The sequence below is a fragment of the Strix aluco genome, chromosome 2, assembly GCF_031877795.1.
Source record: "Strix aluco isolate bStrAlu1 chromosome 2, bStrAlu1.hap1, whole genome shotgun sequence".
Lineage (NCBI taxonomy): Eukaryota > Metazoa > Chordata > Aves > Strigiformes > Strigidae > Strix > Strix aluco.
In genome coordinates, this window is record NC_133932.1 from 36,225,905 (window position 1) to 36,239,536 (window position 13,632).

General features: G+C 61.5%; 1 protein-coding gene and 1 long non-coding RNA gene across 3 annotated transcripts in view; one reads left to right on the plus strand and one right to left on the minus strand.

The window, feature by feature from the left end:
• The first annotated feature begins 2,741 nt into the window (after positions 1 to 2,741).
• The window catches only part of SIM2 (SIM bHLH transcription factor 2), a 63,439-nt gene continuing 52,548 nt past the window's right edge, over positions 2,742 to 13,632 (plus strand). Inside the window, exons 1-2 of one of the 2 annotated variants that reach the window (XM_074814340.1) lie at positions 2,742 to 4,541; positions 4,745 to 4,927. In XM_074814340.1, coding sequence (XP_074670441.1) covers positions 4,753 to 4,927 — 175 coding nt within the window. In that variant the 5' untranslated portion in view covers positions 2,742 to 4,541; positions 4,745 to 4,752. Of the gene's footprint in view, positions 4,928 to 13,632 lie in introns of both variants that reach the window. The other variant, XM_074814339.1, reaches the window with a different exon arrangement.
• On the minus strand, positions 4,744 to 5,012 carry LOC141919217 (uncharacterized). The gene is made up of 2 exons (XR_012621893.1): positions 4,900 to 5,012; positions 4,744 to 4,783 (listed from the first exon to the last, which is right to left on the minus strand). It is a non-coding gene; the product is annotated as an uncharacterized LOC141919217 (long non-coding RNA).

Sequence of the window (13,632 nt, forward strand, 5' to 3'; positions counted from 1 at the left end):
TTTCCTCTTTATTTCCCATTTTTAGTTTAAACCCTCGGGGATAAAAAAAAAGGCGAAATATTCCCCTGCAGTGGGGCTCACCTGAGAAAGAAACGCTCTCCCTTTGTGTCCCACTCGGAGAAGAGTTTCCCCCTCGCACCAAGGAAAAATGTTATTTAACAACAGCGCTTGTTGCGTGCGCCCGATTTGTGACTCAACAATAACGTTTCAGTGAAAATATGATCTGAATATTTAAATAATTAATTGTTTCATTTATTCTCCTAATTTATTTTCGTCCCCGGAGTGGAATTTCTTATTAAAACGGAGGGAGGGAAGCCCTTCCCCGAAGGTCCCTGCAGCCACCTCGGACTCACCGAGTTGGATATTGCGAATCCACCTCGATAGGTTTGGGCCACCCTTGTAGCAACGTGATTTTTCTTTTTTTCTGTCGGGATTATGTTGCAAACATTCGCAAGCCTGCCCTTTCTCCAAACCACCGTAATTTGTTAGAAACGTAACGTGTTCCCCTCTTTCCTTCGAGACACAATCACTCGTCCCCATATATTGTTTACAGGACACAGAAATGTCCCGTACAGTTTCCTTCCCGGGATTAGCGATAGCGGAGCTTGTTGTATGCGACCCGTTAGGACCTGACTTGAAATACAGCTACTTTTCCGCATATATATATATTTATATACTTATGTATATATTTTTCCCCCGTATAATTTTTTTTTTACCTCTGCTAATGAGTCCAGTTTCAGCGGCGGGCGGAGGTTGCATTGAATTTTGAGAATTTCCCCGAAAGGCTGCAGTTTCTTTTCGACTGGTGGGTTGAGTTTTGGGTTTTTTTTCTAGATTAATTTTGGTTTGTTTTGCTCGGCGAAAAGTCCCAGCCAGAGCATGCTTCCGTAAAAAGAAAAACATAGCGGCGGTTTTAATCGCCGACTACATCTGCCGTCCCCAAGCCTGCGCCAAGTGTCCCCTTGCGAGGGGTACCCCTGCGAGAGGGGTGCGGGGCTGCTCCTATTTTGCGGGTAAAAAGGGTAAAACGGGTCACACCGCCGGGGCTCCCCTGCGCGACCGTTTCGCTCAGGTTTCCTTGACCTGGAAGGCAGCTCTAGCCTAAATCCCACCCAGGGCGGCGGGGCAGAGCCTGTTCCCGGTCCCCGCCGCCCTCTCTGCAAAAGCCGCTCTCCCCCCGTCGCGCCAGCCGAGGGACGGACGCGGCACCGGGCACCTGAGCCGGGAGCGGAGCGGATTTGGGACGGGACGGGGCAAGAGGCCGTGCGGGCAAGGGCCCGGGGCCCGTCGGGGCGCCGCTTCCCGCCCCCCCCCCCCCCCCCCCCCCAGCCCCTCTCCTTGCCCCGCGTTTCAATCAGCAGATGCAGAAGGTGTCCCAGCCTCCCCCCTCGCCACCCCCCACCTCCCCCGGGCCCGGTGAGGGAACCGGCTTCCCCGGGCGGCGCGTCCCCGCGGGGGCGGCCCGGGAGGGGTGAGACGGGGCAGCGGTGCCGGCGCGGGGGTCCGCGCAAGTCCCGCCCGCGGAGACGGGGCCTCCGCCGGCGACGGGGAGGTTAAAGAGCGTGGCCTTTCCCTCGACAACGCCGGGCCGGGCCCTTTCTGGTGTAATAGGATAATTACAGAGGGGCGGGCGAGCTTAAGCAAACACACTCGCCCGCCGGCCAGGCCTCTCCCGGGGATTAATAGTAAGGACCGGGGCATTGTGTTTTGCAAACGGCAATCCCATCCCCCTCGGCGCCCTCCCCGCGTCCGCGGCTGTAGAGCCACGTCTCGCCGGGCTCTGCCCGCCGCCCTGCCTGGTCCCTCCTCTTCTTCGCGCCGACGGTTTTCTCCTCACTGCTTTAACCGCCGGCTGCAGCCCAGCTCCCCCCGCACGGCCGGGAGGCTGCTGGAGCCACGCGTGTCCCTGCGCAGCCGGCCCGCGGGCGGCTTTTTGCAAGGGGCCCTGGACGGGGCCGGTTCCCCGTGGGAGCGGGTGTATGTACGTGCGCGCGTGTGTCCCCACGCCTGTGCCCCTCGCAGCAGCGCGCAGGGCTCCCCTCGGGCCGGGGCCGCCCCAAAGCCAGGCTTGTCACGGCGCGGTCCTGCCCGGGCCGGGGTTAATCCTGTCGCTCGGGTCATGGCGCGGGCGGGAAGGGGGGACCTGGGCACCCCTCGTGTTTTAGCGGCCGCTGTGACAACCTCTGCAAAGGTGCCCCCCCCCCCCCCCGCCCCCTCCCCGAGCCCTACGGCTACAACCCCGTGAGCGCCGCGTAGCCCGTCTGTGCCCACGCCGCAGTGCGTGGGGCCGCCTCCGGGTCTCCGCCGCCTGGAGGCGAGGGGGGGGCGGGGGGGGCGGGGGGGGTGGGCCCGCGGGGAATTTCTTCACCTGCCCCCAGAGAGCCGGTTCGGCTGCTCCGGGGGTTAAGCCCCGGTCACCGGCGGCCCGCCGGGCAGCGGAGACTCACGTCGGGGGCTGCTGAGCAGCAGCGGCCGGTGCGGCACCGGCGGGGGGGGTCTGCGGGGCCGCGGGGTCCCTGGGCAGCGCCCGCCGCCTCCCCCCGGGCTCGGCCCCGCGCTTTCCCTCTCCCCGCACGCCGCAGTGCGAGGGGCCACGCATATACGTGCCGGTGCGGACACGTATATATACATACATACGCACCCGTGTAATGTATATACGACATATATATAATGTGTATATACAGTATAAATGTGTGCTGTGTGTGCATAGGATACACGCACACATATGTCTGCGTGTGCACAGGTACATTTTGCCCCTTCTACCCAGCGCCAAAACAACGGGGGAAGGTGCTCGGGTGACTTAATGGCGGTGCCGTGGGTCTGGTGAAGGAGGGCCCGCGCGTGTCGCCGCCCCACGCATGCCCGTGTCCCGGCCCCCGCCGGCTGCCGGCGGGTGCAGGGTGGGGGTGCGAGTCGCCCCCCCCCGCCGGCGCCGCGGGGTCACGGCCGGTGCAGCAAGCGCGTACGTGAGCGACAGCAGGTTACGGGGCAAGGGGGCCGCGGGTCCCCGCCGGCGCTCCGCGGTCGCTTAGGGGGCCGGGGGGAGCGGGCTCGGGCTGCCACGGCAAACGGCCCCCGCCCCCGGGTCCTCCCGCCCCGGCCTCCCCGTCCCATCGCCAGTGCTAATCGCGGCTCTTTTCTGGCTCCTCTGTATTTGGGTCCCTCGGAGGGCGCTGCGCGGGAGGACACGTCACGGATACATTATCCCCTCCCCTCCTGAGGCTCTCCTGGCTTGCTGCAGCCTTTGCTAAAGAATTATCCGAGGGGTCCACTTCAGAGCTCCTTCTGCCCCTGGAAAAAAAAAAAAAAGGGGGGGGGGGAGAAAAAAAAAAAAAAAGCGGAGATATCGGTGCTCTTAGACGAGGAGCGTGGCGGCTAGGATTTCCGACAGGAGGGGAATTTTACCTTCGATCCTTGCCGTATGGTGAGGATCGCTGCTCCTTGCGGGAGGTGAATGTAGCAAGCCCTCCCTTTGCCTTTGAAAAGCATGTCTATGCGAAAGAGCCACCGCTTTGCTCTTTAAATACGTGACAAATTAAAAAAAAAAAAAAAAAAAAAAAGAAGAAAAAGGAAAGAAAAAGAAACAATTCCCGATCTTGCAAATTCTTTTTCTTTAAAAGGAAGGGGGTGGGGGGGGAACCCAATAAATAAATCCGACAAAATCAATCCCGCGCCTTTGCCAGCGCTCGGACTTGTTTGGAAAGAGACAACGCTGAAGTGGCACTGGTCCCGAGGAAAACGGATCCTTTAATTTGACTCCGCATGAGAACCACATTTGGAGCTGGGCGCAGCGGCCGGAGCGGCGGGAGCAGCCCCGCGGCCGGCAGCCCCCCGGGCCCGCAGCCCCGCCGCCCGCCCAGCCCCGCCGGGCTCGGCGCCCCCCGCGCCCCGGCGCTGAGGCGGCCCCTCCTCGGGGCCGGGGGAAAGCGTCTCTCTGCCGCAAGACCAGCCGCCGCCCGCCGGGAGGGAAGCGCCTGAAGGAAATGCGAGCTTGGGATCTCGGAGCACCCCAGCCATCAGCTCCCTCCGCACCGGCTTTGACTCTCGTTTAGCGGGGGGCTGCCCTGCCGGCTCCCCGTCTCCTCGGCATCTCGGGCTGCGGGACCAGAGCAGTTTGCACTTCGTTAAACGAGCAGCGCGGTCTTTCCTTTCCTTTTCTTTTTTTCTTTTTTTTAAATTTTCTTTTGAAGAGACAAAGTATCCAAAAATGGTTCAGCCTGCTTAGCCCAATGATTTCTTGCGTGGACGCTCTATTTTTAATATTTTTTTATTATTATTTTTGGACGGGGAAGGATTGAGCAGAAGAAATCCTTCAGCGAAGGGAGCCCGGTGATTTGCTCCCCGTTGAGGAGAAGATCCGATCCCAGCTGCAGGCAGAAGACGGTGGTTCGTGTAGGTCTTTCAGTCTCGGTTTCGAAGCGCTAGATACGGCAGGGTCAGAGCAGCACTGCCTTCTCCCGAGCGGCTCGCCTGTCGTGGTCGTGGCTCAGAGATCGCCTCCCCCCTCCTCGCACCATTTCTGCTGGTGTTGTTTTTGTTTGGTTGGTTTGCCTTTTTTTCCCTCCCCTTTCCCCCTTTTTTTTCTCCCCTTTTAATTTTTATTATTATTATTATTTTATTTGATTTGGGTGAATTCCTTCCCTCCCTTCCTTAAACGAAAATACTAGCTCTGAAGCCGAAATCCATGCCCCCTGCAATTCGGAAGAATCGGGTCTAATATGCCAGTGTCATCTTCGCCTTGCAGTAGTCGCGATGAAGGAAAAATCCAAGAACGCGGCAAAGACTAGACGGGAAAAAGAAAATGGAGAATTCTACGAACTGGCCAAACTCCTGCCCCTGCCCTCGGCCATCACCTCCCAGCTGGACAAGGCGTCCATCATCCGCCTCACCACCAGCTACCTGAAAATGCGAGCCGTCTTCCCCGAAGGTAACGGGGGTCCCCGGGAGGGGCCGTTCGCCTCCCGCCCGGCCCGCACAGGGGGGACGGGGCAGCGCTGCGGCCCGAAAGGTGGAGGGGGGGGGGGCACATACTCCGAGACGACCCCGCGTCGCCTCGAGGTCCTGGGAGGGGGGGGTGGGGGTGCTTGCAGGGTTCTCAGCACCGGGTGGCAACCGAGGGGCGAGCGCGGGAGAAGCCGCCGGGGGTGGAAAGGAGCCGGCTTGCCTGGGAAGAGGAGGCAGCGCGGCGCTGCCCAAAGCCAAGGCTTGCCGCGGGGGGAGAGGGGGGGGGGGCGTGCGGAGGGCGGGCTGCAAGCTGCAGCTCTGGACCTGTGTGGCCTAGACCCGAAAACAGCTCGCCGCGGCTGCACATAGGAAAGCGAGCCCCCCCCCCCCCCCCCCCCCCCCCGAGCCACTCCGGGGGTACGGACTGCGCGGGGACCCCGGCCGGCGGCGGCGGGGCAGAGCCGTCCTGTTAATGGCCACCCCTTTTCTGTCTGCTCCGTCTGCTCGGGGGGACCGTCCCGAAGAGAGCGGGCTCCCCTGTGCCCGGCATCTGCGGCCCTGGGAGGCAGGCGCCCCGGCCCCCGGGGGAGGCCCCTCGGCACGGCCTCGGGGAAAAAAAAAAAAATAGTGTGGGTGTTGTTATTATTTTGGTTTGGTTGGAGATTTCTGGAGGTAGGGAAGGAGGCTGGGAAATAAGGCGCGGCGGCTTCTCAGCGAGGCCCCTCCGCCGTCTCCTGGGGCCGGGGAGAGCGGGGAGGGCCGCTCCGAGCCCACCCCGCCCCCGAACGGGGCCGGCACCCCGCTGCTCCCCGGCCGGGGCCGTGCGGGGCGGCTAGCGCCGGTGGCTCCTGCAGCCTCTCCGGGGAGACACGCAGCAACAGGCCTGACACCCATCTCTCCTTCCCCAGGGGTTTGGTAAAAAAAACCAAACCTCCCCCCACACACCCCACTGTCAGCCTCGCACCTACACCCCGAGCGCCGAAAGGGCGCCGGATGGGGGCCGCTTGGGGCGAGAGGAGGCGGCGGGGCGCACCCGTGGGGAGCCCTCGGCTGCCCGCCCTTTGCGCACCGCCGCTGGGAGCCGGTGGGAGAGGTGAAGCGAAGCGCTGGTTAGTGTCTGCGAGCGGCTGAATAAAGCCCAGCTCCCCGCTTTTGTCATTTGTTTGTGCCTCTCTGGACGGGGCGGCGGGTGAAGGAATTAGCAAATTCCGGAGTGGAAGGTCTGCTCTCCGTCGCGGTTTCTAAGGAGCTTTATTAAAAGGCTGCAAATTAAAAATAAATAAATAAATAAAAATAAGGGGAAAGGGGGTGCTGGAAAAAAACCCATTCCCAGACCCAGAAAAGCTTACCGTTATGGGCATCTAATTCGGTAATTTCGAGAGCAAGTACTAGCAGTGCTACAGACAGCCAGGGCTCCTTGAGCGTGCGCTCCCGAAAGGCGCCGGGTTAGAGGAGCAAGGGGACGCGGGGAGCGGCTCCGCTGTAATTTTCAGCCATTATCCCCCATCGGGAAATTTCCCGATGAGAAATAGAGCGTCGTAATTTCGGGGGGCCGCTCGCCGGCCCTGGCTGGGGAGCATGCCCCCGGATGGCTTTGGTTTAGGGAGGGAAGAAAAGTGGCACGTTTCGAGATGCTGCAGGATGTACCCCTGCTTTTCCAGCCCTACTGATCCTCAAGAGCAACAAGACGGCCGCGAGAGCAGGTTTATACCCTCAGCTCGGGTGTGTTTTATGTGTCTGTCTTCCTTAAACAGGCCGGGCGTGCGCTTCCGCACACTCTGCTTATTAAGAGCAACGTTTAAATGCATACAGCGAATTCCTGATCTTTCATCGTCTTAAGTACGGATGGAAATACATTTAAAACCAAAGCTATGCATCCAGGGATGACAGGCCGGGGGAATAACCGCCTCCGGTCCCCGAGCTCTGCGTTTAATGCCTGGGAGGGTGGAGGGCAGAGGGGGGAGCCGGGGAGAGGCGGCCGCGGGCAGTGCCCGCTCCCCCGCCGGCTGCAGGAGGGCGTTTGGTGCCGGGCGAGGGGGTGCTGCTTCCCTTTCCCTCGGGATTTGTCTGCGGAAGGAGGGGAGGGGGGGTCCTCTCCCCACCCCATACCCGCCTGGTGATTTCCAGCTGACCTTACTGGGAGTGGAAGGCGGGGAAGCCCAACAGCCCCGTAGGGCTGCCTGGCACGGCATCTTAAAATCTGGGGCAGCAAGACCTGGGGAAAGAGCCCCTTGGAGCACGCTGGACCCGATGGGGGGGACCCACATCCGAGGTTCTGGGGCTTGTAATAAGGGTGGGCACGTAACAGGCTCCCTCGCCCCGGCGGCCTCTGTTTGCGGGGCGGGGAGCCCCGCCGCCCGCGCTCCCCCGGGGGTCGGCCCCGAAGCGGCTGACGCCGCTGGTCCAGCGCCCCGGGCCGCCCCGGCCGGCACCCCCGTAGGGGCATCACCCCCATAAGGCTCAAGGGAGTTTACTTCTTCCAGCCCGCGGTGGCGAGGGGGGGACACACAGGCCTGAGACGCCTCCAGCGTGCGTGCTAGGCCCGGGGTAGCTGCAGCCAGCGTGATCTGAAGCGTCGTCCAGCTTCCCAACTGGCTTCCAGCTCTGTCTAGACTGGAAGGGGAGAGAGAGAGAGAGAGAGAGGGCTGTGTTTTTAAAAACTCCAGTGGATGTCTCCCCCCCCCCTCCCCCCCGCCCCCGCTTTATTTCCAGAGCGAGCTGACACGTAGTTTAGGCAAAGTTTAAGACCATCACCGAAGGTGTCTGATCCCAGCGCTTCGACAGGGCTTGTAAGGGGGTTAGGACAGGTCTCCCCCTGCTCACCCCGGCTTGGGTTTTCCCGAAGATGCACATTTTGGACTGAACTCACAGATCCCCCCGCGGAGGCGCCCGATCAGGCTTCAAGAAGTGAGAGTGAAAGGAGATTTATATTTCAACTCCTTTCTTCCCTCAAAGTGCAAGCACTGGAAGGCACAATTTCGTGCTCCGATATCACAGATTTTGCCGTGCGGTTTCGCTCTGACCTTCAGATTCATGAATTAAAGTCCAGGAGACAGCAACCTACAGCCTCCCCCGCGCCCCCGCTCTGTAAGATCGTCTTCTCTTGTGTTTTGAGTTTTTGCCAAGGCATTTATTACTGTAGAACAAAAAACCACCACGGGACTTCTTCTGTCTTGACTGTCAGTATTTTTTTTTTCCTGAAAATGTGCTAATGAAAGAAAGAGACGCGAGAATAAATTGTATTTAAAAACCGCCATTCTCTGCCTCCCGGTTATGGCAGGCTGGTTAAATTGTGACTCTCTCCCTCCTCCATCCCCGGCGCAGTTTCCAAAACTGCCTATAAAACTGTGCATTTATGGATGTTTAAACCGGATAGGAACGAACTTATCAATAAGTGACCCAAAAGATAATGTGAGCTATACAAAATAATCTGAATAAAGTGACTGAGCGGTAGATCTTAGACCTCTTCCTTATTCCGAGACGCAGACAATAGAAATTACTAGGAGCATACAGAGTTTTCGGTCCCGATTTAAACCTGGCCGTGAATGTATATTTTAAGAAATCCAAGGCGAATTTACAGCTATTTAATTTTCATACGCGCTCGGAAGAGCTTCATTAGTGAATGAAATAAATAAATAAAGCCCGAGCCGACGGCGCGACTTATCCCCCTCATCAAAACCTCGTGCCTCTATTGTACTAACCGCTAATAGTGGCATTAAAGGTCTTACTAAAACAGAAGTGCCATTAGGGCTTCCCTGGAGCTGCGCGGCCGCTGCCAGGCGGCGGGAGCCGGCAGCCGTGCGGTGCGGGGACGGGCGGCGGCGGCGGGGTGGCTCCGGCCTCTCCCGCCCCGCGGGGAGGGAGGGGGACACAGAGGGGGTCACTGCAGTGGTAGCTGTGGCTCTGCCCGGCACCTCGCTGTTTGGCGTGCCCCCGATTTCGGGCCTGTTGACGTGATCTGGTGTTTCTGGCTCGCTGGGAAGAGCCGGGTTTGAGTTTGTCCGGGCGTCCTGGAGGACGTCTTTGCTGGGTTTTTTTGTTTGGTTGGGTTTTTTTTTGATTGTTTGTTTGTTTTTTGTTGTTTGTTTTTTTTTTTTTTCCCCTGGGACTTGGCCTTTTCCTTTTTTCCTTTTTCTTTTATTTTTCAAAAAACAAAAACAAAAACAAAACCCAAACAACCTAAAGCCTTGCTCTTTACGCCCGTCGCTCCCATCGCCCAGCCCTCGGCTGCCTTTCCAGCCGGTGACGCCGAAGCCCGCAGGGAGGAGGCGGGAGGCCCGGCACATCCCTAGCCAAGTTAAGCTAACGCAGCCCTGCTCTTTCCCAAAGCGACCCCGGCGTGGGAGCCTCCCCCGCCGAGGAGAGGTTACCCCGCCGGAGCCGGGGGCTCCCCGGCGGCTCCAGACCCGGACCGGCCCCCCGGAGCCGCTTGTCAAGCGGAGTGCGCTCCTCTGCGCCGTCGGGGCTGAGATACCTCGCTCCCCGCTGCCGAGGGGGCTTAGGGCAAGGTGCCAGCTTTGCCCCGCGCCCAGTGCCCCGCTGTCTCCCCCACCTCACGGGCTGAGAGGCCACCCCCCTCCTCATCCAACCCGAGGCCTCGCTTCAACGAGGGAGCCAAAGCCAGGCGGAGGGCAGGGTCTACCTCCGACCCGTCCCTGGCGGGCACCGGGGCTGGCAGCTGGTCGCCCCCCTCCCGGGAATTTCTCTGCTGCTCTCCCGGCCGAGGGAGGCACAACCACGCTGGGGAAAGAAAATCCCCCAGGAGAGGCAGCGCTGAAAATCCCGGCGCTTGTAGTTGACCCAGGTTCCTTGTGAAAGGTGGCGATTGAATAACGCGGGGGGGACGGAGCGCTCCGGGGGAGCCGGGGAACAATACAGTAGACACAAAGGAAATACTCCAAGTTACAGAGCAATCCGATACTTAACATCGCTAAGTAATTCTTTTAGCAGAATCCCAAGCAGAAAAGCTACCGGGCTTTCAGATGTGTGTGCGCACGAATTTATATATTTGGAGAGCAAAGGTGGGAGTTGTTCCCAAATATTTCTAGATCTTATTACAGTTTAACTCACCCCCCGCTCCCTGGAAACTGGGAAATGGTACAAAGTGAATGTTGAGGTACTTTGAAAAACAGCCAGAGATGTCAAAATCGGGGGTGGGGGGTGGGGGGTGTGCGACGACGGACGGCCGTGCCCGGGTTTGTCGAAGGGAGGGGGACGCGTTCGTATGAGCACCCCCAGGTCTTTCAGTAGCACGTACTGTGGGGTGTCCGTGCAAAACCCCCACTCTGTCCCTGGGACGAGTTGTGGGAGCCGAACGTGCCGCCAGGTGCCCGGAGGGGCTGGCGGGCACAACGGCGATCAGGGCATCCCGCTGTGCCCGTCCCGCCTCCCTCCCGCGCACGGTCCCTGTCTCGGTCCCGCTGGGGACGGGACCAGCGGTCGTTAGAGGCGGGCGGAGAAGGACATCTCACCCATGTTTGCCGCCGGCGGGACGCCAGGAAAGAGGAGGTTGCGCCTGGGACCGGCGAGCCGCCCTCGCCGCAGGCAGCGCGTGGCCCTGCCAGCTCCTGCCCGCCGGGCAGGGCTCTGCCGCGGAGCCCGGCTCCGGTTCGCCCGGCTTTACGCTACCGGCAGCGCCCGGAGCCGCCCCGACCCGCTGGCTTTGGCGATCCCCTACCCTCCAGCACGGCAACGGGGCTGCGCTTGGGGGACAGGCCTCTCCCACGGGTGTCCCCAGCATTCGCAGGGAGGATGCGCCAGCTGCCAGCTCGCAGGGAAATCGCTCTCTGGGTCGGGCTCGCAGGTTAATTCGTGCTGCAATGGGGCAGTTTTAAACGTTTCCTACGAAATGACCCCTCCGGCACCGCAGCGGCGTCGGAGACCCGGCAGCCTCTCCCGCCGGAGACCCCTGCCCGGCCTGGGCCACCCCAGCAAACCCCCAGCGGGTCTGAGCGGCGGTGTCGGCTGCTCCGCTGGACTCGCTCCAGCCCAGGGAGTGAAAATGGGCGTTATTTACTGGCAGGGCAGGAGCAGCTCGGCGGAGTCTATTGCATCCATATGTTTACAGGACGTACGCCGCGCGTTTGCAAATCTCTCGGAAGACAAGTTAACGGGCGTTAGTCCTTTATCTGAACGTCAGGTTTTATTCGTTTCGTTTCCACCTTGAAAGCGATCTGCTGGTGGATTAAATGATAAAATCAACGGCTTTAAAATAAGCTTAGACGAATGCCAGGCTGATCCACCAAACGCGTTTACGTTTGATGCGTGTTCGCAACTGCAACTCCGATTTAAAATTTCAAAGGGAACAAATCCGCGCAAGTGACTTTTTTAGTTCGGGTTAGGAAAGAACCTTAAAAATAGTGGCGATTTCAGGGATGCTGTGAAGGCGTCCCTGGCCAGCTGTGACGGACAGGACGGAGCAGATTGCCACGCACGGGTGCGGCAAAGGCATGGTTCGTTCTTGAAGAGCTTCTTCGTGAGTGGCTCAAAGAGTAAATCTGCTTCGTCCTGCGGGAAGTTAGGGCTCGTTTCAGGACAGTTTTCACACCGCTATGCGCAACCCCCTTTGCGGAGTTACGATCCCGTGTTTCGAGGTTTGCAATTAGTAAACCGAAATAAGGGCAAGCCGCGCAGCAGCAGGACCTACTCTGTCGTTTGCGTTTGCTACCGTCTCGGGAAAGGGACTGCAGGATGTCTCTGAGGTCCTCAAACTTCCCGCCCCGGGGGAAGCGGCGTTTCAGCAGACAGAGCCTTTTGGCGGCTCCCTGGAAGTTTAGGAGCCTTCTCCAAACTGCGAATTTGGGAAACGGCGGTAGAAAAGTGCGACTTTTCGTTCGGCTCTTCAGAGCAAGTTTCCCACCGCGCGGCCGGGCGCCCCTGTCCGCGGCGGGAGGGGAGGTTCCTTCCCCTGCCCGCAAGAAAGCGCAGCCGCACGCCGGCACTTCTGCGGCTCCGTTTGGAGAGACCCGCCGGCGCGACCGACCCGGTGTGGGGAGACAGACGCCTCCTCTTGGGACTGGCCTTGGGTGCTGCCACTGCCTTGCGACGCCGGGAAGGAGGCGCCAGGGCCGGCCGAGGTCCCCGGGGTACCCCGCGGTTGCCCAGGGGGAGCGGGGCGCGGGGCCAGGCACCGCTGCTGACACCGGGGCACCGGGAGGAGAAACTCGGGGGGAGGCACGGCGGGCAGCCGCGCTTCGCCGCGCGTCCTCTCCGCCGCTCCCCCTTCCTCCAGTGGGAGATCCTGTTCCCCCCCAAGGGCGGGGAGAAAGGCTCCCATCGTTTTCAGGCCAGGGGTACCTGCGGACACCCGGCCAAAGGACACGCGGATCCGGGGGGGCTTCAGGGGGGGCGGTTAGAAACACGCTCAGAGCCGGAGCTCGGGGCCGGGCTCTCTGCCTGGGTGCCAGCTACTTCTCCCTCCCGGAACGGAGCCGAGCGGGGCTCCCGCCACAGCGGCCTTCGCCCCGGCCAGCTGGCGGCGGGAAGTTTCTTTGAAAGCAGCCGGTCGGTGAGAGGGCACCGGAGGAAAACGCGGCACTCGGTTTCACGGCTGCACATCGGTTTGCGACGACACTGAAGGCTGCCCGGGCTGAAGGGCGCAGGGCTGTGAGCATCCATCGCTCGCGTGGGCGCCCACGCGAAACGCCACAGACGGGACCCCCGGGGCCCCCGGCCGCAGCGAGCCAGGGCGCTTGTGGGGTCGGCGGCGCCGCGGCCGGCAGCCAGCACCGCCGGGCCGGCAGCACCGAGCGTCCCCGCCTTCCTCCGCCACCGGCCCCTCCGCAGCGCTTCTCGGCTGCTGTTGCCCCGAGGGCTGTCCTTTCTCTCCAAAAAGGGGGCATTAAATGGGTGCGGTCCCGTTCCCCTCCCGCGCCCCCCCCCCCCCCCCCCCCATCTGTGCGCTCTTGCGGGCAATGGCACTCTGCAGAGTCTGCCATCAGGTGTCGACGGGAGTCTCCAGCTCCTCGGCTGGCGCCGGTAGTGGTCTCAGCTCCACCGGGGAGCTGGTGCAAGCCCTCTTTTCATGGAGGAAATGAAAAACAAACAAACAAACCAACCCCAGACCACCACCACCCCCAGCCCACAGCTCCATCAATAACTTTTCGCTGCCACCGCGGCAGCGCCGGGCGCACGGGCTCCCCCCAGCCCGCCGGGCAGCGCTATGGCGGAGCGGCGGGGCCGAGCCGGGCCTGTCGGGTGAGCGGGGCCGGGGCTCGGCCGGGGCCGGGCCGGCCGCGGGCAGGGGCTGGGGAGGGGGAGTGAGGGGGGCAAATCTGTGCAATCGCGCCGGCAAACTGCTCGGTCCAGTCCGTGCGCAGGGGAAGAGGCCGTCGGGGCGGTTTCTCCCCGGCTGAGCCCCGCTCCTCTTTAACCTCCTCAGCCCCCTCCCCGGCCGGGACCCGCCTTGGCCAGCGCAGGGGTCGTCGGCACCGGCACCCCCGGCGGCAGGGGCGGGGGGACGGCGGGGCGGGGGGCAGCGCCGGGCAGGACCGCGGCGGGTGTCGGGGGCCGTTCTGCTGCACCTCCCGCGGGGAGCACGCGTGGTCGGGGCAGTAAATTGACGGCAGGCGAGTGCCCCGCAGCTCCTTGTGCCTTCCGTGTGGGGACACCCCCGCCTTCCGACCCCCGGGCTGTGCCTGGCCAGGCTGCGGGCAGGCCGGGTGCTCCGCGACGGGCGGCTCGTCCCTC